Consider the following 24,765-nt stretch of genomic DNA (forward strand, 5'->3'; position numbering starts at 1 on the left):
GGCATACTATAGGATACTTTAAATTTAGGTACAATATGCTGTTCTCTCGGCGCGCAAACGAAACCAAGAGCGGAAGCTCGTATTATTTTAAATATCAAATTAATAAGTAGGTAGGTGTACTTTTTACACCAAAAGCAAAACCCGTCCACGGAAACACTTATCTGGTTATTATGAGAATTACCACGTAAATTGCTCAACGGTAAGTAAATGCCACTTATGAAAAGTGAAAAGACAAAGAATGGATAAGAAATACGAGTAAAAAGGTCGAAGTTTATGCAACCTTTATATACGGCAGATAATATTCAACGAGATGTGAAATTGCTTCTTTATATTTACTTATTTAAATCTGCTATGACTGCGCCATTTCGCATAAAATACTTTCACGTTTTATTATAATTATTCTCCATTTTATTGTTTGTTATAAAAGCTTTTAGCTTTTAAAAGATCGCGTCTGTTATTAATTTTCTAACTACTGACAGACAATTTTGTTAATTCACGTTCAAATGAAGACTTGTTAAGTTTCACAATTTTTATTAAGATGTCAAGGATCAATGTAAAAATGAGTTGGAATACAAAATATTTCCGTAATCGACAATTCACTATAATATTCTTTGCTCATTGCAATGGAGTCAATGATGACGATAGTCATATCAAATGCATATAAGCATAACGTAAATGGTATTTGCATTCATGATAATAACGTACATTTGTAGCACTAACACTATAATAAACAACTGTTACTGAGTAAACAAAAACTAGCCATAAACCAATCAAGCACAGCTTCTGCCAATGACATTGTTTCTCATAAACTATGCCTCATTGAACTGTCAACTTGGCATAAATTTCAATTTTCTCTCTCACGAGCAAATAACGCATCAGATTTTCGCACGTAGTGAGTAGTGACGTACCTAGCTACCATTTAGTGCTGTTCCGTTATTGCGATCCGTGGGATAAATAAACAAAAGGCAATCTATTTAAATGTTGAAATGGATTGTTCATTTCATTATAGTACAAACATGCTGTTACACAAAGTAGGCTTTATCGTCATTTATGTGTTGGTCTCGGAGCAATATTACAAACGTACGTCTTTCAACGAGTCCCATTTAGCGCATCTTTTAAAGTAAAATAATACTCTTTATTCGCTTATGTCACTATCTAGAATTATTAATTAATAAGAGACCATACTAAGACGACCACAAAAAGTTGGGTTTGGCTTTTAAAGATTATGCTTTAGAGATATTTTCGGCGAATGACATCAGCCAACAGGTTTCCATACGACCTTTGTCAGATATTTAATTTGGCATACGTTTAGAGAATTGCAATCTGCAGTTTATACTATATAAGAAATAATAAAACTTGGAATGGTAAAAAACACACCTAAACAAAACGAAGTCCGCTTTACTTGTCACTGCACCATGACAACAAATTGACGCATCAAATTGAGAGCCATTAAAACCGAACAATAGCTCAAAGAGTCAATACAACTCGTTGTTCAAACAAAACACCTATTACTAATACAGCAAAGCTTTCACGATACAAAAATCGAAAGTAATACACACATCAGCGATTCTAAACGCCATTTTACACGTGTCTGCGATTCGGTTCGAAAAATTCGCGACGCTAAACTCTTCTATAAGTCTATTGTTCCGGCCTTAGATTGATGATCGCGTGTAGTATCTAATGGGGGGTACGTGGGAGACCAGGAATATGGAACATGTGAACCATGCTTTAAATGCAATTTAACTTTGTAGTATCGGTCTGTTCTCATCGTAGTGAATAAGACACGAGATGTTTAGTACTGATGCGTACTACTTATTCACCTGAGCGTTGGATTGTGAAAATTTTAGCTGTCTAGCGCTACTTAGTGTTTCTTGGGTGTTGTCACTTGTCACTTTTTTATGATTGGTTGAGATAGTTGCAACTTTTGCGGAAAATTCGCAATCTTAAAGCAAATCGAAAAGATATCATTTTCAAGCGAAGATAAATTAAGCAAAAGGCTGCAAAGGTGCTCAGGAACCCGTCATTAGTCCATTTATGGTTAAAAACTATTCTGTAAAAAGCCCTTTTGTGCAACACCTTACTAATCCCAAAACGAAATAGCAAACAACTCATTAAAAGCTCCATTAAAGTTGCGAATCCAAGTTTTTACCTCATTCCTTCCCAGAAATCGCAAGGCCACGTATGGATATAAAACCGCACCCACTTCTCTATCACATCTAACATCAAACAGCCGGCTAATGGCCAGCCGCGACGGCAAACAAATGGTCGAGATAGTAGGACAAAAAGTTCGTTGTCTCAAACTGGTTCTACAGATGTAAGGGCACCACATCCGGAGGTATGACGCATGTATCGGATGTCTGTTTGCGCGTACCTGGTGTGACTGTGGGTAAATAAAAAGTCCATATCGTATTTAATGTACTTACTCAGTAAAAAATAATGAAAAGTAAACTCGAAGAACGAAGTAAATGGATCAAGTTACGCAATCTGTTTTGGAAGATCCTAATGAGCGAAACAGTATGAATTAATATTTTGGAAAGCAGATTTTATGGCTTAGACCTTGATTTCAACATCATGGATCACAAGGATAAAAAAGAAACTACAATAAACGGTCACGTTTTGTTCAAAGCTTAAGCTACATTAGGCAACTTAATGGTAAGCAAATTGCATGAAACGAGAATCAAACAGTAGTTGAAGAATAAAACAAGTTCGACACTTTCTACAAATAGAGTCATTCCAAACATAATAGATTCAATCGAAAACAAAGTCATCTGAACTTCCCACGATTAGAGAGACCCGAGTTTTTTCATGCAACCAAAAGTCCAAGTGAGATTAGTTCCCTCGCCGGGAGCCATCCCGCCGTGCACACAATAATGATAGGGATCTAAGCAATTATGTTAAAGTATAAAATAACACATTCATAAAGGCTTGGCTGGTGCATGGTAACAGGTAAAACATTTGAAATTACGTTTTTCTTGCGTGTCTTCGCAATTCTTTACCGAACCCAGCTCGTTAAGTGCTTTTTTGGGAGCGCCAAAATTCTTTACAGTCTAGGAAAAAGCAGTAACTGTATTACAATTCTGTAGTTTACTATTTTTTATTTTTTGTGCTAGCAATAGCTAACTAGGCGAATGAACTTTACTTAGACAAAAAGTGTAAAATGGTAAGCAATCAGCTAAAATCTACAATGATGTCATTCTGGCGTTTTATAGGAGGACAGTTAGGCAATGTTAAGTGTGAAACTATCTGATATCGATTTCAAAAGAAGCTCGATTTTAGAGAGGTAGACTAATAAAAGATCCCAATCAGTCACTTAGGCACGTGTTATAGTTTTTATCTAATTTTGAATTTTGGGGACAAAAAGTAGGTACTAAGGCTGACGAAATTACGTGCCGAATTTCTAATAAGATCTCGTTGCGCCAATGAACAATAAATTGTATTTAGAGTTCGAAATTAGATAAGTGTTATGTGCATTAAATTGCTGTCATTTCATGTCCGATCTATTATTCGCTCCAACGCCTATGGACCAAACCCGTTAATGTATACCGGTAAGCGTTTTATCTCACAAAAAATATCACTGGTATTATTGACATTGCTAAAGCTCGATTATGTTTTTCATAGACACTTTAACGATTTCCGACAAAAGAAATATTTCAGCCATAAAATTGTTACTTCATCAATGACAGCAAACATTGATAAAATAAGTTCCATTTAGGCTTGAGTATAATAAACCATAATAATCTTTTCGTCATGTTTAAGCTATAAAAGTATTACATCACAGTTTTATAGCTGCAAGTCACAATTGCAACACTGAGTAGTAATCGCTCATACATAAATATCGATCTGGAGCACCTTTTATTTGCTGTAAAGCCGAGAGAGCTCTGACTGAGAAAATAATAAAAAGAGTAAATACGACGGTGCTTTATTCCGTGTACGTGTTGGTTTTGTATCGCGTTTAACAAACAAAAGACGATTGACCGTGGTTCCGAGGATTCGGCGGCGTGGTGGTCAGGTCGGTGAGGCAGGGGGAGGGGTGGGATACGACACGGTGCTCGGGCACATTCAAAGAAGCCGCAGGATAGACCCTGTGCGGTTACACCAGGCGAGAGGAAATTTGATTTCGTCTCACCGAGTCACACGCCACAAAAAATTGATCGTGATTTAAAGTTATTAAACTTTGTTGAAGGCACCTACTATGCAAATACTCAAAGCATTTCTCACGAAATGTGATTCTAAGGTTTGCGGATGTAGTGTGAATCATCTTAAAGTTTAAACTTACGAAATCATTGACTCACATAAGTAGGCCGTGCGGTTCTTCAACGCAAGCTTTATATTTTTCAACAAATAGATATGTATCAGTTCTACATTACTAAATCCAGCGGCTAGTAAAAACAACACATAATGAACGCAGAAGATAACATTTTATACGTAATAAAAAACATTATCTTTCGAATTGATCTGGTCGAAGTTTCTTAATTCTATAAAGTCAAGATGGCCGCTGCCATTTCTCCAGCGATCGTTCCTGTCCGATGAACCGCAAACGTCATTTGTCGTCAGCGTTAATTGAAAGATTCCCGTTGTTTTACTCGATTTCGTGAACTCTAATGACACGTAACAAAGACGTTCAATGATAAAACAAAAAGATTGGAATCCCAAAACAAAGATTGATGGAGCGGAAAAGTTGAGCAACGACTAATTACATTCTTTGAGACCGAATTGAGAAATGAAACAGGTGTATCATCGGCGCGCTTTAGTCGACAAATGGTACGGTCAAAGACATCATTTATTTGTCACGGTCAATTTTGTATTGCATGTTTCTTTTGCATTTGTCACATTTAGATATGACCATGACTCCTCGGATTTTTGCACCGCTGTCTTTTCTTCGCCTAGACCCTTAATCACCTTGTTGAGGGGATTAGCTAATAGGCCAAAAAAGCGTATTTATTGGTACAAACAATGCCACTTAAGACTGTCAATAAACTTTTGATGCTAAGTATATAGGTCTAATACCATGTAATGTGATTATATAATGTAGCACTTCAAAAATTTGTAACGTCCATTTTTTGTGCGTCCGGAAAATCACAATGAAGTCGATGACATACAGTTCATCATACTTTTTAAGAATGGTTTGCATTCAGAACAAGATACAGATAAATAGATGACAAATCATAGAACCTAATTAATGACACACGTAAAGGTAATAAACCACTAGCAACTAGCAATGACCATTGCATGCCTTTGAACGTTGAATAACGAGCAGGCTTTTGATGGGAACAAAGGGGCGCAACACACTATGAACTCGAGACATTAATTAAGCCACAAAAATGTCATTATGTCCACTAAATTCCCACACAAAGATTTTAACAAAGCTTTCCAACGAGAAACGTTCAATGACCGTGTCATTTGTATCATCCTTATATTTCTATTGCTTCAGACATTTTTATAATGGGTTTGAAAAAATGATCACAGGATATTCTATGTTGATTCCATCTCGATGGAATACTTACACAAACAGGTTGATGGTCCAATCAAAAGGCTTTTGACGCTTACTAGTGAGAACGAGATAGCTCTATGACAGTTTATGTTGCACAAAAAGAGACAGCAAATGTTGCTGAAGCAGCCGTGACACCATCCGTTGCATCACGATTCAAATTGACAGTTCCTAGTTTTTTATTGCCGTGCAGAAGACGAATGTGCAGTTAGAATAAATGTGTCCGTCGAGTAGTTTTTCTTACTTTATGTTGCTATGAAATAGTACTAACTTCAATTAACCAGCACCAGGAAAAGATATTTTAATAAAGCACAAATAAACTCTAAAATAAGTTTTGGATTATTTTTATAGTTCCGCTAGCAACGACCAAACAAACCAACAAAGAAATAGTCTTGACAATAAACTGGTTTTGAACCGTCACTAGACTAGACCTGTATTTTTTTCACCAAGTACTTATCCCATACTTAGCGCTAACAATACCGAAGACAACGTGACTACACGCCTCAATACACGACGAAGAAAAAAGAATCTATCATACTGTCAGTTTATAGACGTCAGTATCTTACAATTCACCAAGCACTTGCATATGTGACGGGGACAAGGTCAAAATAGTCACGAATAAATAATATTTCTATCTAGAAAAACAACATAGCAATTATTTTGTTAAGTTCACATATAAGGTCAAGATTAACGCTGATGATATAAGAAACTCTAAGAAATGAAGTCCAAAGAATAATTCTTACCTGTTTCGTACAAAAAGACAGGTAGCAGTTTTTTTTATCTCACAAATCCGCCGTGTTATTACTATTCCATTTGGTGCTCTCGTCAATAAAACTATTGAATGCTATCTCAAAAAAAAAATCTGAATTTCTTTCGTCAATATTACTTCTAAAATTGGCCATGTTATCTCAGTATTTGATTTTTGAATGTCGATGCTCTCACGCACACTTGGCAGTACTATGATCGATTGATTGAAAAGTAACCCTAACTTAACAATGAATACACCACCATTTAGCACATCCCTTATACACTTATTTTATTCTTATTTACTCATGTAAGTACCTGCAAAGTCTTTATCTTCAAAAGATTTTAACCATTTACAAGTAAAAGTGTGGTCGTCACCACCCGGTGTCCTCGCGCAGTGTTGAGGTCGACTACTATCTAGAGTACATTCCTACCAGCCTGTCAGCCGCTAATACTATTAGTAGACCGTTTAGCACCTACTAAATATAATAATGCTTACTGGTCATTAGTATTAATAGAAACAGAAGCCTGATGTGGAACAGAACGATTAAAATTGTCAGATGTCAATTTTATGGAAGCAGATTATGGCGTCATCGTCGATACAGTTTTTAGATCCAGTTCTTTTTTTCTACATTTTACAGAACTATGATATAGTACTAAATATTACATTTATATGCTTAATACGAGATTCATTGTGACTCTGGTGACTGGAAGACCACATCTACATTATAATAGTAGTCATTTAAGTTACTGCGTTTTTGTTCCTTATTATTCATCGTGGGAGGTTTATTGCAGGTGTTGATATTAATCTTCTAATGTCATCAAAAAAGGAGGGAGCGCAGCTTTGCATTGACTTAGTCAGTTAGGCATCCCCAAATGAATTTGGAATTCACAGAGTGAACACAATTTCAACATGCCATAATTTTTCTCTAGATTAAAATCTAGAACAAGAAAAACCAAGTAGACCAGCTTAAGCAAATATCCCTTCAAAGCACCTGACTCTAATGAATTATGCATCAGGGAACTGCGAAAGCTTATTTAACTGGTACACTATGAGAAAGTTAAAACACTACGTATAGTGCATTTCATAACACTAGTTAGTTGACATAACGATATCGACCGCCACCTACAAAGCTAGCTACTCGATTATGACCATTATGACCCTATAAGTTGGAAATAATTTATCAGCTAAACTAGGTAGCCATTGTCTCTGTATTAGGTGAAACTTACGTAAAATATTTAGCTCGCAGTCACGAAAGCTATATTGTGACAGAAGTGACAGATTTCTCGCTCGTGTTGACACAGCGGCACGGTTTGATGCAAATTGCCGACACGGATGCTAACACATTTAGATTCACATATGTCATGATCGTTGATGACCAATTGCAAAAAATGAATACCTAATTCGATGCAGAGGATTGTGAGCACGTCTTCGACAGGTTAAACGCTGACCTCGTTGAAGTGTAGCGGCTAGCGGCAGCAGCAAAAAGAACACTGATAGGATCAGCCGACAGTAACATTCTACACTGGAATCTACATCAACTGCTCAGTAGGCTTGCCCTAGAATAGCGACCGCACGACAGTATTAAGAAGCTAACAGACAAGCCATTTCTAAATGAACTTTGCTCTACACTCACCATAAGCCATCACAATTTGCTTCACGAATAAAAAACGAACATGATTTTATTCTCGAATGTACAAATATGCCCATCATTCACCATGAATGATGCCAATCAGTACGTTATTCCGCAAGAAATATTCAATGCATAATTCACTTTTGCCTCTTAAAAGCTTTCTAAAGCCAGCGGTACATTCAAGCTTAGTTTCACAGTCAGAGTTCTTAACCCTGACAAACAGTAAAATGCCAAATGCACGTTAGATGCAAGTGTGTACATAAATAATGCTGATACAGTGCCTCTTGTAGAGGTATTAACATTATTCGACCTCGTCAGCCAAAGGTAAGCCGCTCCCAACACACGCCGTGTTCCAAGTATTAGATTTATTGTTGCAGCTGAAATCAGAAGTCGTGTCTCGTTGCAAGCTATTATTCAGTTAAACGTTATTTCTTCTTGGATAATTTCTTAATGGACAGATCGGAAATATTAGCTGAATATTCAATAATGTCCTCAGCCCAAGTTCAATAAATGATTACTTAAATGATTAGTTCTACAAAGTTAAAGTAATTACGAAATTCTTGCCCAAGCCTATAATGACAAAATTTAGGCATTTTATGAAAGACCACTCCCGTCTGTACTAATCCCAATATTATAGCAAACCACAATTTATAATCCTTTTAATGCCAAAATGCAAATCCGAGACAGCATTATAAGGATTACAATCCACAATTCAAACCTAATCCATAGATTAAAGCCATCCATAAATTATTCCAGAGTTTCGCAACAAAACGCGCTGCTACTAAGATCGTGGTTACGGACTAATTACCCAATTTGTCACCCTGTGTTCCTTGATATGCGTGTCCAAAAATGTACAAAGTCATGCTGAATTCTCATACCTGCCACATCAGATAAATGAGGTCCTACGTGCCACAGAAAAGGCTGCTTAGACACGGCCTTACATTCCTCAACAGGTTAGATTAGTGTACTTCAAGCTCAGATAAAACAATGCGATTACGACATGCCATGATGTTTGCATTGGAGATAATAAATTGTTAATACGGAGTTATTTGAGACGGACGTGGTTTCTGCGAATAATTTGCATCGTTGAGTCATTAATGGGGGTTTGTTTCCTTATTCGGCCAAACTAGACGTTTCTGTGATTGACGAAAGCCCTGCACTACTGAATATTATGACACAGCCACTACAACCTTTTATATCTACAATGTTAAAGTACAATGAAGCACCACCGTAGGTGTTGTGGGTAATAAAAATTCCTTCCTAGTAGTCAAAGACTGTTTATTGGTATTTGCTTTTACTTCAACGCTTGAAGTACCAATTGAATTGCCACCAGAGAAAAGTACCGCTTTAACGGACTATACCACAGAAGACCGTACCTTTACTTAAATCTTAATTTCAAGAATTATGAGCACCGTTGCCATTTCAAAGATATTTTTTGTAATGGATCACGTTCAAGTTATAGGTACCACATAGCATACCATTGATGTGAGCCTTTTTAATATTATTGGAATGACATGGTATGTTAACAGTTCTACAAAAGTAGTGTGGTTTGTTTTTGTGTAAAGTTATCTAGTAGCAACTCTTAAAATTTTAGGGGCTTACTTGCTGGAAGAATATGTATTCACACCCTTAAGTAAGGCGTTCGCATTCCTCATTGATGAAAGGAGTTTATTGGAAAACTAGAACTGAGAATTCATGAAGATAATTATTATAATCTAGTCTTTATGTATTCGGTAGTAACAAAAGAACAAGTGACAGAACCTCATTCCCTTTCCATAGATATTGTACATCATTAAACTATGTAGGTACAGTACCTGTTTCATTTGAAATCTCGTGAATAGTACACCAGCTATCTACTTATTAACTTCAGAAACAGAAACTACTCATATTTTATGAAGGTCTTTAATGTATTTCTTTGGTTTCGATTGTATCCACGATAAGTGACATAAATGGAGATTTGTGGAGTCCATATGCTTCGATAATATCGTGAAAAGTTATTACTGGACCGCGTAATTTCTGTGATATTATGACCTGATCTTGTGATATCAGCTTTATTATTATTTATGATAGGATGTTATAATGGGATAAGGATAAGGATCATTACAATTATGGAGTTACACTTTTTTATTATTATGAGCTTAGGTGCCAGTTTTATGTTCGGCGTGAAAATAGACGATGGTGTGAGGGGTTAATTGCCATTGGATGGAAGAATACTACTAAGTAACTGACGTAGGTACACTCTTATTTACTGCTTTCAATAAGTATCTGGTAAAAAAGGTTCCAAAGAAGTTGCATATCCACCTAACAGTTACTCCGTACCCCGAAGAGCACAGTTAACTGTCGTTTCTGATATCCACTCTTTTTAGATGATGTTCTATCAGACTGAGTGTGATGGCACTGACGCATCTCCTTCGATAACGGCCACCCCAGCCAGAATTTTTTCTGGACGCCATTATTACTAATTACTGAAGTCGCCACAACTTTCGTCATAATCTTTCACCACAACACCAACAAATGCGAAAAGCTCCGACACTACACGAAGTAATGCGAATCAAACATAACTCAATGAACAACGCGTATCTAATCCGTAAATGTTAGTAACGAATTCATAATCACCAGCATTGTTATTATATCGAAACTTGTTCAGTTGCGAAGCGACGAATAGGTACAAAGTAGTGCAAGGGCGACGAAGTCTGTATCGGCCTTAACTTGACAGAACAATGCAGTTAGAAGACTGATATTTGAATCTAATTGATCATGTAATAATGTTTCGATTGATTGCTACAATTAATCATAACATTGATTTGTCAGTATGTATAATTTTATTGAAATTAGGCTGTCAAAATTTTGCGTGGCCTTTGTGTGTATATGTATGTATGTTATTATTTATCAAAACTATCACACGCAATAAAAAACGCAACTTTTTTTCAGGTCCTCACAAAAAGGCTTCGCATAAAACCTTGAAGAAATTTTATTTTTTCATAAGAAACATGTAAATTAGAGCTTTGAGACTCGAAGAAAATGGTAAATGTTCTCATTACTTCGCTTATGGTCTTAAAAACGAACCCTGCTTCCCTTGCTTGCAAAACTTGAAAGTATTGAGTATGAAGAGTTTTAAGTTCAGCAAGAATGTCTTTCGAGGCTTCATTATCACCACCACAGAGCTAACTAGAGCAACATTAACATTTGAATATCAAGGTTACAATCCAAAAAACCGCAACGATACTATACAAGAATACATTTCTTCATCTCGACCCGTATACAATTCATTTGCCACGCATAACTTACTTGCCCACATTACTACAGAGAAGTTACAAAAATCGAGCTTTCAACAAAAAACCGTTTAGACATGGTGCTCACAATATTGACTTTTAACTCCAGTTTATTTCCTTAGCGTTGGCAAACACAGTTGTCTTAACAAAAAATTAAGCGACTCATTTTCTAAGGGTCAATGGCCCAGGATAAAAGCTAAGGTTTAATGTAGTCATCGATATTTTACGCAGTACCTTACCTACAAAAAACACCAAGTTCGCGAATGTAATAAATATATGATTTGTAGCTAATATAGAACCGTGTTCACAATTACACAGACTTAAAAATAAATTTTAAATAAAACTGCCTATGTATTTTTTTAATTATTTAACCAATAATAATTAAATGCATTTAAATACTATCCGTGCATTTAACAGTATAATATAAGCCTCCTGATATAGCAAATCCATTCCAATTAAAAACACTTCCCGCGCATTTACGATCTATCGCCAATAACGGGATGGCAGATATGATGGGAAAAATCTTTTACATAATTTTTCTTCCCCATCCCACCTACAGTGTAATCCAAGGAATATAGGAATATAGTACTGGACATTATACGCAATTAGTTTCGACATTTATTGCTAGAGTTCTTGTTAGGTGCTTCCGCCAGTTAATTGTAAGGATAGTCGTAATGTTTAGTAGGCAGGATACGTAATCACAGCCTATAGATCTGATCATAACTCGATTTTATGGGAACAACTCATCCCTTGGTAGATGTTGCGTGGGATAGCGTATCCAGTTAATAAGGTTCTTACTTTTATTAATTGCTAATTATTGTAACTTTTGATTTAAAATCCTGGTAACCGGTTCATAAGGTTCTGACTTTTAGATGAAAAATGTACAAGGTAATGGAAAACAAAGTTATTTCTGAAGGAACATTGTTTTGTTTCTCAATAGTTTACTTAAAAGTTATTTTTTTCAAATGAGGAGTGTTATTTACTTGGTCAATATGATGAGCTTTTTCGACTGTTATGCCTCTGCTAACAGCATGCCAAAATTCACATTTACCTGCAAATATTTCAACTTGAATTCAGGCTAGCAGATATAAAGTAAAATACATTCTTATTATTTTGTACTAGGACAAAGAATAAAGAGTAGCCGTAATTAATGGCACGGAGGACTTGTTCAGATCCCACAAACTGGAACACTTGCATACTGATAGAACATTGAAGTGCTTACCTACCTTAACAGGTACCATTCGAATTAAATATTTATCAGGCAAGAGGAATGTTTTGTGTTTGCACAATTGCCCGTATTTAGCCACGGAATTCTCGTGAGAATATTAAATCGAACTTTTCTTAGAACGGTGAACCTGTTTGCTTAGTATAATTTTTAAAGAACACAGCAGGCGTGCGGATAGATTTATTCACGGAGATATTGAAAACGAAGTCATGAAACACTTCGATGAATCTTATTTGACTGGCCTTTTTGCAGTGCAAAAGGTCTCAATAAGTTTTGACATTACGAAAATCTGAGACCTTCCTAAAATTGACTATTGTATGCAACGTGCTTTGCGAAAGTTTAGGCCCACAATGTATTCTACAACATTATTTATTGCATATCGATTCGTCATTCAAATGGACCGTAATTCGCACCGCATGGGAGGTGGCGTAAGCGCAACCTAATCTTCCGATCCCGTTGGTACTTCGATTGCTGCACCAACGAACTAGGTCGTGTTCAGAAGTAGACTAGCCTTAGGACAGATTAAATGTTCTGCCGATCAATCGAGACCGTACTTTAACCGCAATTCCAATAATCAATAACAGAACTAATTCCGAGTTGTTTCTTTAATAGATAAATCTAACGGGCAAAGACAATAAGTAAAGTTTATTCAGGAAAATTGCAACAAAAGCTTGCGAAATCGCAATCTTATCAAAGGGCAGGTGTGTTAAGGGTCAGGCTTTAGAATCGAGACCATACGACTGCGAACGCCATATTTCTGTTTTATCTTCCCAAAAGATGTAAAATGTTGCCTTGGTCGGTTGAACTACAGTAGCGAAGTTTATTGGCGGACACTTACTACATTGTCAGTAGGTATAATTAATCAAAGTTTAATGTTTCCACTACCAGCTGTTTATTGGTCACTGAAGGCGTCTAAAATAATCCAATGAATATTAAATAATCACACTGGATATTTGTAAAGGATTCCAGCTTCAAAATTCCTAATCTCACATTTACGAAGGTTAGTACGCAACCTTAGGCGCATTGAACTCCTTGTCGTAATATATTCAAACCTTCAAGTAAATCCAGTAAGATATGACAAAAAGCGCAACAATACTACATGATAAAATCGTGTACAAATCTTATATCATTACACAATAGACATTAAACAGATAGGCATTGTTAGCAACGGTTAAAACTAGAAACAATAGCGTGATATTGACGACGTTAATTACGATTGTATCAATTAATTGGCAATTTTTGTTTTGAAACGTGAGATCAGCAATTCGGTAGCGATGACAGGTATTGTTTCGTAAGATGAGGGTGGTTTTTGATTGGGTTTTGAAAGAGTTTCATTTGATTACTGTTATGAATTGATAGAGGTGAATACCTTCTGTTCGTGATTGCTTTCGCATACCTACTATAGCTTCTGCTTTTCATTGCAGCGGTATTCTTTCAATGGGTCCCACAACATTCTTAGAATAACATTAATACTTAAAATATACCCTTTATTAGCATCAAGTATAATCATCGGCAAGGATATTGAGCCCTGACCTTTACCTGCGCAGAAGTGATTTATTGGTTTTATTGCCTTAAGTGTACAGTGCGCAAAGCGATCCCCACTCTTCCGCCGAGAGCTCATTATCCGTGCCGATAACTATAGTGTCAGCGTTTCGAGTAATTCTACACCATCGATTCGAACTAACTTAATCGCTGATTAATTATTTCAATTCAACACTCAAACATGATCACCGTAGTCGATATGAGAACAATCAGATAATTTCTGTTTGTTTTAATGTTTCAAAACAACAAACAATGATTAATTTCTTAGTAATTTGCTTCCGTTGCTACATATTAACATTGGTATCAGTGTTCTGAGCTGAGTATTCAGCTGTATTCGAATAAGACTGGAAGCCGCCATAATTTGGAAAAAAGGTGAAGATGCTTACAAAACTTACTAGAAAATGCACCCAGAGATTAGTGTAATTACAAAGTTAAGCATTTATATCATGGGATGGGAGTTAGTAGCTGTAATGTGGCTATACGACCTCCAAAAAGATCCACATTGTAGCATAAATGTTAACACCAGTTCAGTTTGAACATCGCGTTACGTTGTAATTTAGAAAACGAAAGAAGCACTATTTATCTTCGGACGTAGATAAATAATGTTTTTACGTTTGACATGGCTGAAATATTATCAATTTTGATATTTCTGCCATAAACTTGTTCTGCCAATTATCCAATACCTATTACCAAGGCCGTTTTAGGTAACGAATATTTAAGCATTTACCTGTCTATCTAATAACAAAGCAATGTTAGGATTTAGGACCCGTTCATGACAATGAGGTTCATTTAATTTACATATTATTGTAATGAGGTGAAATAATAAACGCCATACACCTTCATAAATCACCTAAAACCGGGTGAATGGTATAGAAGGGTCGGTGGTTAGTTAGGTTACTTCAATAAGTGACAATAAGCGAAATACCAGTGTTCAAAGATAAGGCTGACATTTATTTATTCTAGATTGCAACGTGTGCAAATTTTAGGCTATAAATTCACGCCAATGTGTTAAACTGTGGACAGGTAGGTATATTTTAATAATAATTAGAAAATTGATACATCGGTTTCGTTCCTAACGAATTTATTTGGAATTGAGACAAATTTTCAAACAGAGAAATGGTTAGCCGCGACCGCGAGTCAATCCTCAGTATATTTTAAACTATCTTCCACCAGCGCAGAGGTTTTATCCGTATCTCGTAGAACTTCTTCGCGCGCCTGTTCTATCCTAACAGCTTTATACCTGCATAGGCATATCTGACACCTAAAAAAAAGTTCAGATAGGCTTAGCATCAAAATTTTGATTTCCAAATATCCGTTGATACTTTTTAGAACCCACGGAGTAATTAGGTATGTACCTAGTTCATTGGTTTCACCCGCGTCCCGTTGAAACTATTTCCCGTAGGTACTGTTAAAATAAGTTTGTATGTGTAACAAAATAAGTTCCTATGCGTTAAGTATCTGTGGTTCCTAGGTTAGTGGCGCCATCTACGTGTGTCTCATTCTCTATGTGAATTAAAAAAATAAAGTTAGTCTATTGCGGAAAACAAACGTGTTTTAATAATAGGTTATGGGCAAATATCCATAATTTTTCGGTTTTTTACTGAGTTTTAGTATAAAACAGTCGAAAGTAGTTGTTTTTCGTGGAAATATGGCTGTGAACTATATTCAAAGCATTCCAAAATTGAAGGGACGAGAAAATTACGATGAGTGGTGTTTTGCCGTCGAAAATCTGTTGGTGCTGGACAATCTCGTGAATTACATCAAAACGGAGCCAGATGCCGGTTTCGAGAAAAAAACATCAGATGACGCAAAAGCCAAGGCGAAGTTAGTGCTAACAATTGACCCGGGATTGTACGTGCATATTAAAGAAACAAAAACATCTTTGGAGTTATGGACGAAACTGAGGGCTATGTTTGATGACTCAGGTTTTTCCCGTAAAATAACCCTAATAAGACATTTAATCTCGTTACGACTAGATAATTGCGAGTCAATGACTTCATACGTAACGCAATTGGTCGAAACTGCTCAAAGATTAAAAGGCACAGGATTTACAATCACAGAAGAGTGGGTCGGATCTTTGTTATTAGCCGGTTTGCCTGAAAGATTCTCGCCCATGATTATGGCTATAGAGCATTCTGGTATGCAGATAACAACAGATGCAATAAAATCGAAATTGATTGATATGGAGGTTTCTAAGAATGATGTGGATAACACCGGCGCCGCATTCGCTGCAAACAAAAAGCATCATTACAAGCAGAAAAATGGCGGGAATTCGTCATCGACAAACTCTAAAGTGACAGTGACAGGTGACAAGACCATTACTTGCTATAAGTGCAAACAAACGGGTCATTACAGAAACCAGTGTCCATTATTACAAAAACAGAAACAATCAAATGCATTTAGTGTTGTATTTTTGAATGGAAAATATAGTTCAAACGAATGGTACGTGGACAGCGGCGCTAGTGCTCATATGACGGTCAACAAAGAGTGGATAAAGAATGCGAATTTTACACCGTATTTATCTGAGATAACTGTTGCTAATAATATGAAAGTGCCAGTATTATGTTCGGGAGACGTACAGATAACAACAAATTATAACTACGACATCATGGTTAAAGATGTGTTATGCGTGCCAAGCTTAACAACGAACCTCTTATCAGTGAGTGAGTTAATCAAAAACGGAAACAAAGTTGTTTTTGAAGAAAATAAATGCTATATTCGCAACAATAAGAATGTATTGGTGGCTACAGCAATGTCAACAAATGGTGTGTACAAGCTAGACATTACAATAGCAGATTGTATGCTGGCAGCAGTGGCTGCACCAGCTGTTGCAAGTGCAGAGCTCTGGCACAGGCGGTTAGCACATATTAACAGCACTGATTTAAATAAAATGAAGCACGGTATTGTGGATGGATTGTCTTACCCGGATACTAGTGATATGACAATGTCTAAATGTGTGACCTGTTGCGAAGGTAAACAGAAAAGGCTACCATTTACTCATGTTGGACAAATAAGCACAGAAACCCTACAGATAATACATGCTGACGTATGTGGTCCAATGGAAACAAAATCCATAGGTGGTGCTCAATATTTTGTCTTATTCATAGATGATCACAGTCGTATGACTTTCATATACTTCCACAAGCATAAGAATGAAGTTTTCAAGATATTCAGGGACTTTAAAGCAATGGTTGAGAATCAACAGAAAAAGAAGATAAAGACATTGCGTACTGATAATGGTGGTGAGTTTTGTAGTGGTGAGATGGAGAATTACTTACTGAAAGAAGGTATCATCCACCAAAAGACAAACGCGTACACGCCAGAACAAAATGGGGTCTGTGAACGGGCCAACCGAACCATTGTAGAGAAAGCACGATGTTTACTATTTGATGCCAATTTAGAAAAGAAGTTTTGGGCTGAAGCGGCTCATACAGCGGTATATTTAAAAAATAGATCTGTAACTTCAAGTTTAGGAAATAAAACACCCTATGAAGCGTGGTATAATAAGAAACCAGATCTCAGTCATATACGTCTGTTTGGGAGCCCTGTAATGGTACACGTTCCCAAGGAAAGAAGATTGAAATGGGACAAGAAGGCTACCATGCACATTTTAGTAGGTTTTTCAGAGACAGTAAAGGGATATCGTGTATATGATCCAATTAAAAATATTGTAACTATAAAGAGAGATATTATAGTAATGGAAGAAAAAACAGTATCACCGGAAATTGTTAAGGATGACTTAGGAGAATGGATTCAGGATGTTGTTGAAGAGCAGGAATCTCCGGCAACAAATGAAGATGGCAGAGATTCAGTAGGGGAGTCTTCAGTGAATGAATCTCTCCATGACTCAGATTCAGATACATCCATGTACACTGATCCATCTAGTGTTAACAATGATGATACAACCACCACAAGCACGGAGGCAGATATCTCAACAAATGAGTTACAACCAGTTCCAGAATCAGAACAAAGTAAGAGAACTCGAAGACCTCCAGAACGTTATGGGTTTGGTAATATCTGTATTTCTAATTCTAGCCCAGATGTTGAACAAGTAGACTTCTCAGAAGCAATGAATGGACCAGAGGCTGAGCAGTGGAGAGAGGCCATGCGGGAGGAGCTACAGTCGTTCAAGGACAACAATGCGTGGGAAATTGTTGATATGCCAAGCAGTGGATCAATAGTGCAAAACAAGTGGGTGCTAAATAAAAAACTAGATGTGAGTGATAAAGTGCGGTATCGTGCCAGACTCGTGGCTAAAGGTTTTACCCAACGGCGTGGTATAGATTATGAGAACACTTTTTCCCCTGTTGTAAAACATTCCACATTGAGACTGTTATTTGCTTTGAGTGTACAGTGGGATATGGATATATCACATCTAGATGTCACAACAGCTTTCTTAAATGGTCATTTGAAAGAAAATATTTACATGTGTATTCCAGAAGGTTTTGTAAATAAGCAGGTTGGAAAGGTATTGAAATTAAAAAGAGCCATATATGGGCTGAAACAATCCTCTTTAATATGGTATGAGAAGGTGAAAGATTGTTTGTTAAATTTTGGTTTTAAAATAAGTAAATTTGAACCATGCTTGTTTACATATTTTTATGGGAATGTTAAAGTTATTGTTGCTGTATATGTTGATGATTTTTTGATTTTTTCTAATAGTGTGTCAGAAACTGATAAATTAAAAAAGGTATTAAGTTCTGAATTTAAGCTGAAAGATTTAGGTCCTGTCAGACGCTATTTAGGTATGAGAATTCATGTGAACAAAGAATGTAAAACTATAACTGTAGATCAACAGGAATATATAGAACAATTGTTGTTAAAATTTAATATGTCAAATTGTAAAACTGTAGATACACCCATAGAGAGTAAGTTAAACATAGAAAAGGCTGAAAATATTGTAGCAAACATTCCATATCAAAAGCTTATTGGAAGCCTTATGTACCTGGCAGTTTTAACTAGACCAGACTTGTCATATTCTCTTAGTTACCTCAGCCAATTCAATAACTGCTATAATGAGACTCATTTCAATTATGCAAAACGAATATTGAAATATTTACAAAAAACAAAACATTATTGTCTAATGTATCATAAGGATAATGTAGAGCTGACTGGTTTTGTTGATGCAGACTGGGCTAGTGATAGTCTAGATCGTAAATCTTATACTGGATTTTGTTTTGTAATGAGTGGCTCTGTAATTTCCTGGCAAAGTAAAAAACAAAAGACTGTCTCCTTGTCCAGTACTGAGGCAGAATATGTTGCCCTTTCAGAGGCGTCTAGAGAAGCTGTATACTTAGGTAATCTTATGTATGAGCTTACTGGTCAAAAATGTGTAATTAAATTGAAGTGTGATAATCAAAGTGCATTAAAATTAGCAACAAGTCATCAGTCACATACTCGATCTAAACATATTGATGTTCGTTTCCATTATGTTAGAGATGCAGTTGAAAATAAATTAATTAATATTGAATATATTTCTACTCAAGAAATGCCTGCTGACTTGTTAACAAAGGGTCTCATGTCAACTAAACATTATAAGTTCATGCACATGCTGGGAATTAAAGCTAAATAAAAAAACTTTGTAATCTGTTTAGAATTACATTTATTTTGTTAAGTAGGGGTGTTAAAATAAGTTTGTATGTGTAACAAAATAAGTTCCTATGCGTTAAGTATCTGTGGTTCCTAGGTTAGTGGCGCCATCTACGTGTGTCTCATTCTCTATGTGAATTAAAAAAATAAAGTTAGTCTATTGCGGAAAACAAACGTGTTTTAATAATAGGTACTCGGTTATACTTATGTCCCCCGCACGGATTATTAAAAAAGGTCACCCGGTAGGTATGTGCACATTTTCGCTTTCGGTTCAGTGGTTACTTTAAATGGTCTTCAGAGGTTGAGACCTAACATCATCAATGTATAAATAATACCTAAGCACCTAAATTAGTGATTCCCTGAAAAAAGTACTGCTTACTTAGCTATACACACTGACGTAGGCACCTGTCCCAGGAATAGTGACCAGTCACATTTTTTTTAATAATTGTACATTTACGGGTTCCGGGATGCCACAGTTGAATAAGTAGGTATAAACTTATTGTTAACTTATAATGGAAGGAATTTTAGTTACGTACATACCTACCTACCTACAATACATTCCTTTTAATAGTTCGTTATTTACGTATCTAGGATTTCTTCTTATATCTTACATACCTACCTATTGTTGGTAGGTATGTATGGTATGTACCTACATGTAGGTACGTTATCAATCGGATTAACGTCGAGCCGGATGAACAGTAGAACATCGCTACAAGAAAACTGGCTGCAGGTACTTACTGGCTAACTGGAAAGGTAGCTAGAAGTAGGCACTATCTATCTAATGTATATGTTCTACTTCATAGTACATGAGTAGGCAATATCTATCTATCTAATGTATGTTCTACTTCATAGTACATGCCTGTTCACCTACTATAGGTATGTATACTTACCTATTGTACGAGTAGGTATTTACAATACTGTCGTCTACCCATGTAGGTAGGGCTACCATCTCGAATTTCGCCAAACCCGGACAAACATTTAAAAAACCCGGACATTTGGCGTAAATCGCATTATTTTCACGAAAGAGTGCGATTTTTTTAAACAAAATAATACCTTGTTTGTAATCCATTTACTATTAACTTATACTTAAATTCAATGAGGTGCTTCCTTAAGTAAATGGAAAGTGTCCGGGTTTTCCCCGGACACTTTTTGAAACCCCGCCCGGACGGCCCCCGGACGGTCTCGAAACGAGGACAAATCCGGGGAAACCCGGACGGATGGCAGCCCTACATGTAGGTAACTACCAAGTTTGCGTTTTCATATTATTAGAAACCGTTTAAACTCAGAAAACGTGATAAAACGACGATTTAACTTCGAGTGATTCAGAATTTATTGAAACAAGATTGAATCCGTAAATAGTAAAATACCTACCTTCTTGCTTACTTACTTACTATGCAAATTGCCGACTTAAGATATTCAATAAGCGTAGGTATTTATAATATCATGTTTATGTAAGCAAATAAGAAATGTTCTGTCATTCTTTTTATTAACCTACCTACATTTGACTGTTACTAGAAAAATGATTTAAAAAACAATTAGTAACTTTGCAGGCGGGTAGGTATTGTATGCTACTAGGTCTCATTTAAATAACCAACTTTGTATTTTGTTCTGTTTGTAGTAGTCTAAGCTAGTTCCTAGTCAGTCGGTTTGTTTACGAAACACATAACAAGCAGCGGTTTGCCAGTTAACTTTATCATCAATGAAAAACACAACGGATATGCTAATAAATAACTTACAAATAAACAGGGTTGTCTAGCGGTCCACCTGCCTACTGTATCGGGTACAGAGGCTGCGTCGGCGTCCCCCCTGGAATGCGACACCTGTGACCACAATCACACTCACAGTACCACTCCGACCTAACACTTTACTAAGTCACAAATAAAAACAACGTTTTCACTCAATATACCACACGAAAGTTATCAAAATAACTATGTTTACTGTCACATCCCTTTACTTCGGGAAAAAGTTTCGCGGACTCGGAAATAAACACGTACAGCCTACCGACCGGCACCGAAGAGAGCGGCGAACGAACTCGAATTGACGTAAACGGAGTGGGGACTGGGGATCGCGCGTGAATAGCGAACTAAACGACGCGACTGTGGCGCCGCCACACCTGTCAACGCGCAGTGCACAACTTTGTGAGGCTCCGCGACAAGCAATGAACCGAGCGCGCGGCGAAAGTAGTAGAGGTGCAACAGCAATTTTTTAAATCGAGCTTAGTTATTTTTAATGTTAGTCTGACTTTATGACCAAAATACTGACTTTAGGTAGGAGATAACTTAAAAAACATGGAGAATTACTTACCTTTGAATATTATAATTATTTTATTCATTTAAATACAAAAAACTTGAATAGATGATTTTTTAACCTACTTATAATAAAAAATAAACACCTTAGTAAATAGATATTTACACTATATCACTTCGTCCGTCGTTGCATTAGGTACTACCCATAGGTATTAATTTCTCCGATTATACAACTACAGCGGCAAAGTTTAACCGGGTGTAGGCAGGAAGCAAATGTCTTCGAGAATTATTCACCACAATACCTGACTAATTGAAAATCTTTGTTACAAAGAGGCCTGGTATTAGCGCAGCCTCTGTTTGACAATCCGTGTAATGAATATCATTGTAGGATGTCATAAACTTTGTAAAGCCAATTTGTTGTTATTGTTGGTTCTTTACGTACCTATAATACCTAGGTACCTACTACTATTGTGCCAGTGCTTTGCGACGTGCCCATATTGATGTTTCTTATGCAACCAGAGACTTAGGAATTTTGTTATTTGTTGCGGTGATGTAATGACATTAATATTTTTCTATTGATACTCTGCTTGCTGCCTCGAAGGTACATTGGCTGCTACTATAGCCGATACTTACTTATACAATTTGCAGGTAGGATACTTAGGTAGAAAGAAATCTCTGATGCAAGTTGCGACAGAAACATTACTACTTAGCGGGATAGCCAATAGGTAACATTCAGTCTCAGGTCAAAAATTCACATTGTACCTACTCTTACCGCTATTAACTTCTAATAATAATTTTCCATCTTTATCCTGTTACTGTTTTCCCGCGGTTTCACTTGCATCGTCGGGGGAACTATATTACTCGGAGACTTAGAGATAATGTAGCTTCCCAAATGTGAAAGAATTTTACAAATGGGTTCAGTGCTTTTGTAGCCTTTAGGGTACCTAAAGGGATAAAAAATGTTTCCTCTTTATCATATCATTAGTGTACTAGAATTAATGAATGGGCAGGTAGATAGAGAGGAACAATAGTGATTTTCTTCCACCTCGCAACAAACATGGAATTGCTTATTTTATCATTAACGCAATCTGTCGTGGAACTAACCGCCTACTTGTTGAGTAACAATTTATATTCTCTGTAAAATTTTGACGCAGTTAATTCAAATCTGTCATTTACCATATTTATTGAGCGGTCAAACTTAATATAGACACTGATTTATACACTCAATTTTGTGTAAGCTATTTCTGAATCACAATTTCAATAGAGCTCGGTCAGTAGCGGTGTCGAGTCTATTTGAACCTGATTATTATTTTTAAGTATTTCAGTTGAAGTGATGAAACAAAAATGTACCTGAAAAAATAATAATCATGAAATAAAATGACGCAAAATAAATTCAAATAATTTATTTCGTTTTACGACGTGCCTTTATGAATAAATCTTTATTGTGTCTCGCATGGTATTGCTTTAAGTCGGTAAGTAATAGAGGAAAACATAATACGCGATTTTATAGAAAATATTGCATATCTACGTAATTATTACAGGTGTATGGCACATACTATTATACAAAATATACAGGATTATATACTAATTTATTATAATATTTAATCTAATATCACTTTATTTAATGATATAGTTGATGATGCAGCTGTGTTATTGCGAGGATGATCAGCATTAGAAAATGTTCGAATATACCTGGAACGAAAAAAAATAGTTATTTCACATGTTACAGTAGACATTGCTGATCTTTGCACATCTATGTCATCTTGAGTTCTGGGGCTTGATTCTGCTAATTTTACTTAAGTGCCATACGACTTATCCATCTAAGATTCAATCACGACTCAATTACGATTGAAGCGTATATTGCACTCCTCTATTTTTCCTTTTAAATGCATTTTTGCAATATGATTGGTACCTAAAGGGATAAAAAATGTTTCCTCTTTATCATATCATTAGTGTACTAGAATTAATGAATGGGCAGGTAGATAGAGAGGAACAATAGTGATTTTCTTCCACCTCGCAACAAACATGGAATTGCTTATTTTATCATTAACGCAATCTGTCGTGGAACTAACCGCCTACTTGTTGAGTAACAATTTATATTCTCTGTAAAATTTTGACGCAGTTAATTCAAATCTGTCATTTACCATATTTATTGAGCGGTCAAACTTAATATAGACACTGATTTATACACTCAATTTTGTGTAAGCTATTTCTGAATCACAATTTCAATAGAGCTCGGTCAGTAGCGGTGTCGAGTCTATTTGAACCTGATTATTATTTTTAAGTATTTCAGTTGAAGTGATGAAACAAAAATGTACCTGAAAAAATAATAATCATGAAATAAAATGACGCAAAATAAATTCAAATAATTTATTTCGTTTTACGACGTGCCTTTATGAATAAATCTTTATTGTGTCTCGCATGGTATTGCTTTAAGTCGGTAAGTAATAGAGGAAAACATAATACGCGATTTTATAGAAAATATTGCATATCTACGTAATTATTACAGGTGTATGGCACATACTATTATACAAAATATACAGGATTATATACTAATTTATTATAATATTTAATCTAATATCACTTTATTTAATGATATAGTTGATGATGCAGCTGTGTTATTGCGAGGATGATCAGCATTAGAAAATGTTCGAATATACCTGGAACGAAAAAAAATAGTTATTTCACATGTTACAGTAGACATTGCTGATCTTTGCACATCTATGTCATCTTGAGTTCTGGGGCTTGATTCTGCTAATTTTACTTAAGTGCCATACGACTTATCCATCTAAGATTCAATCACGACTCAATTACGATTGAAGCGTATATTGCACTCCTCTATTTTTCCTTTTAAATGCATTTTTGCAATATGATTGTAGACAGACCAATGGTAAACCAATGAAATTTCATTGGAATACAATTGGTCTCATATTGGTAGCAAAATGGCCGCTAAGGTTAAAACTGCTATTGAGATTCAATTGTTATCCAATTTTCACATTATCAACTTAGCAGAATCAAACCACTG

At 36.0% G+C, this 24,765-nt stretch overlaps 2 protein-coding genes across 2 annotated transcripts in view; both read right to left on the reverse strand.

Moving 5' to 3' along the window:
- Positions 1–21,534, reverse strand: part of LOC124634227 (cadherin-99C) — a 142,782-nt gene extending 121,248 nt beyond the window's left edge. Inside the window, exon 1 of the mRNA XM_047169678.1 lies at positions 21,231–21,534. The gene's annotated coding sequence lies outside the window, so the exon portion shown is untranslated. The remainder of the gene's footprint in view (positions 1–21,230) is intronic.
- Positions 21,535–24,096: 2,562 nt separating this feature from the next.
- LOC124634535 (suppressor of lurcher protein 1-like) overlaps positions 24,097–24,765 on the reverse strand; it is a 375,250-nt gene continuing 374,581 nt past the window's right edge. Inside the window, exon 15 of the mRNA XM_047170146.1 lies at positions 24,097–24,400. Coding sequence (XP_047026102.1) covers positions 24,330–24,400 — 71 coding nt within the window. The 3' untranslated portion in view covers positions 24,097–24,329. The remainder of the gene's footprint in view (positions 24,401–24,765) is intronic.

The sequence above is a fragment of the Helicoverpa zea genome, chromosome 11 (genome assembly GCF_022581195.2).
Source record: "Helicoverpa zea isolate HzStark_Cry1AcR chromosome 11, ilHelZeax1.1, whole genome shotgun sequence".
NCBI lineage: Eukaryota > Metazoa > Arthropoda > Insecta > Lepidoptera > Noctuidae > Helicoverpa > Helicoverpa zea.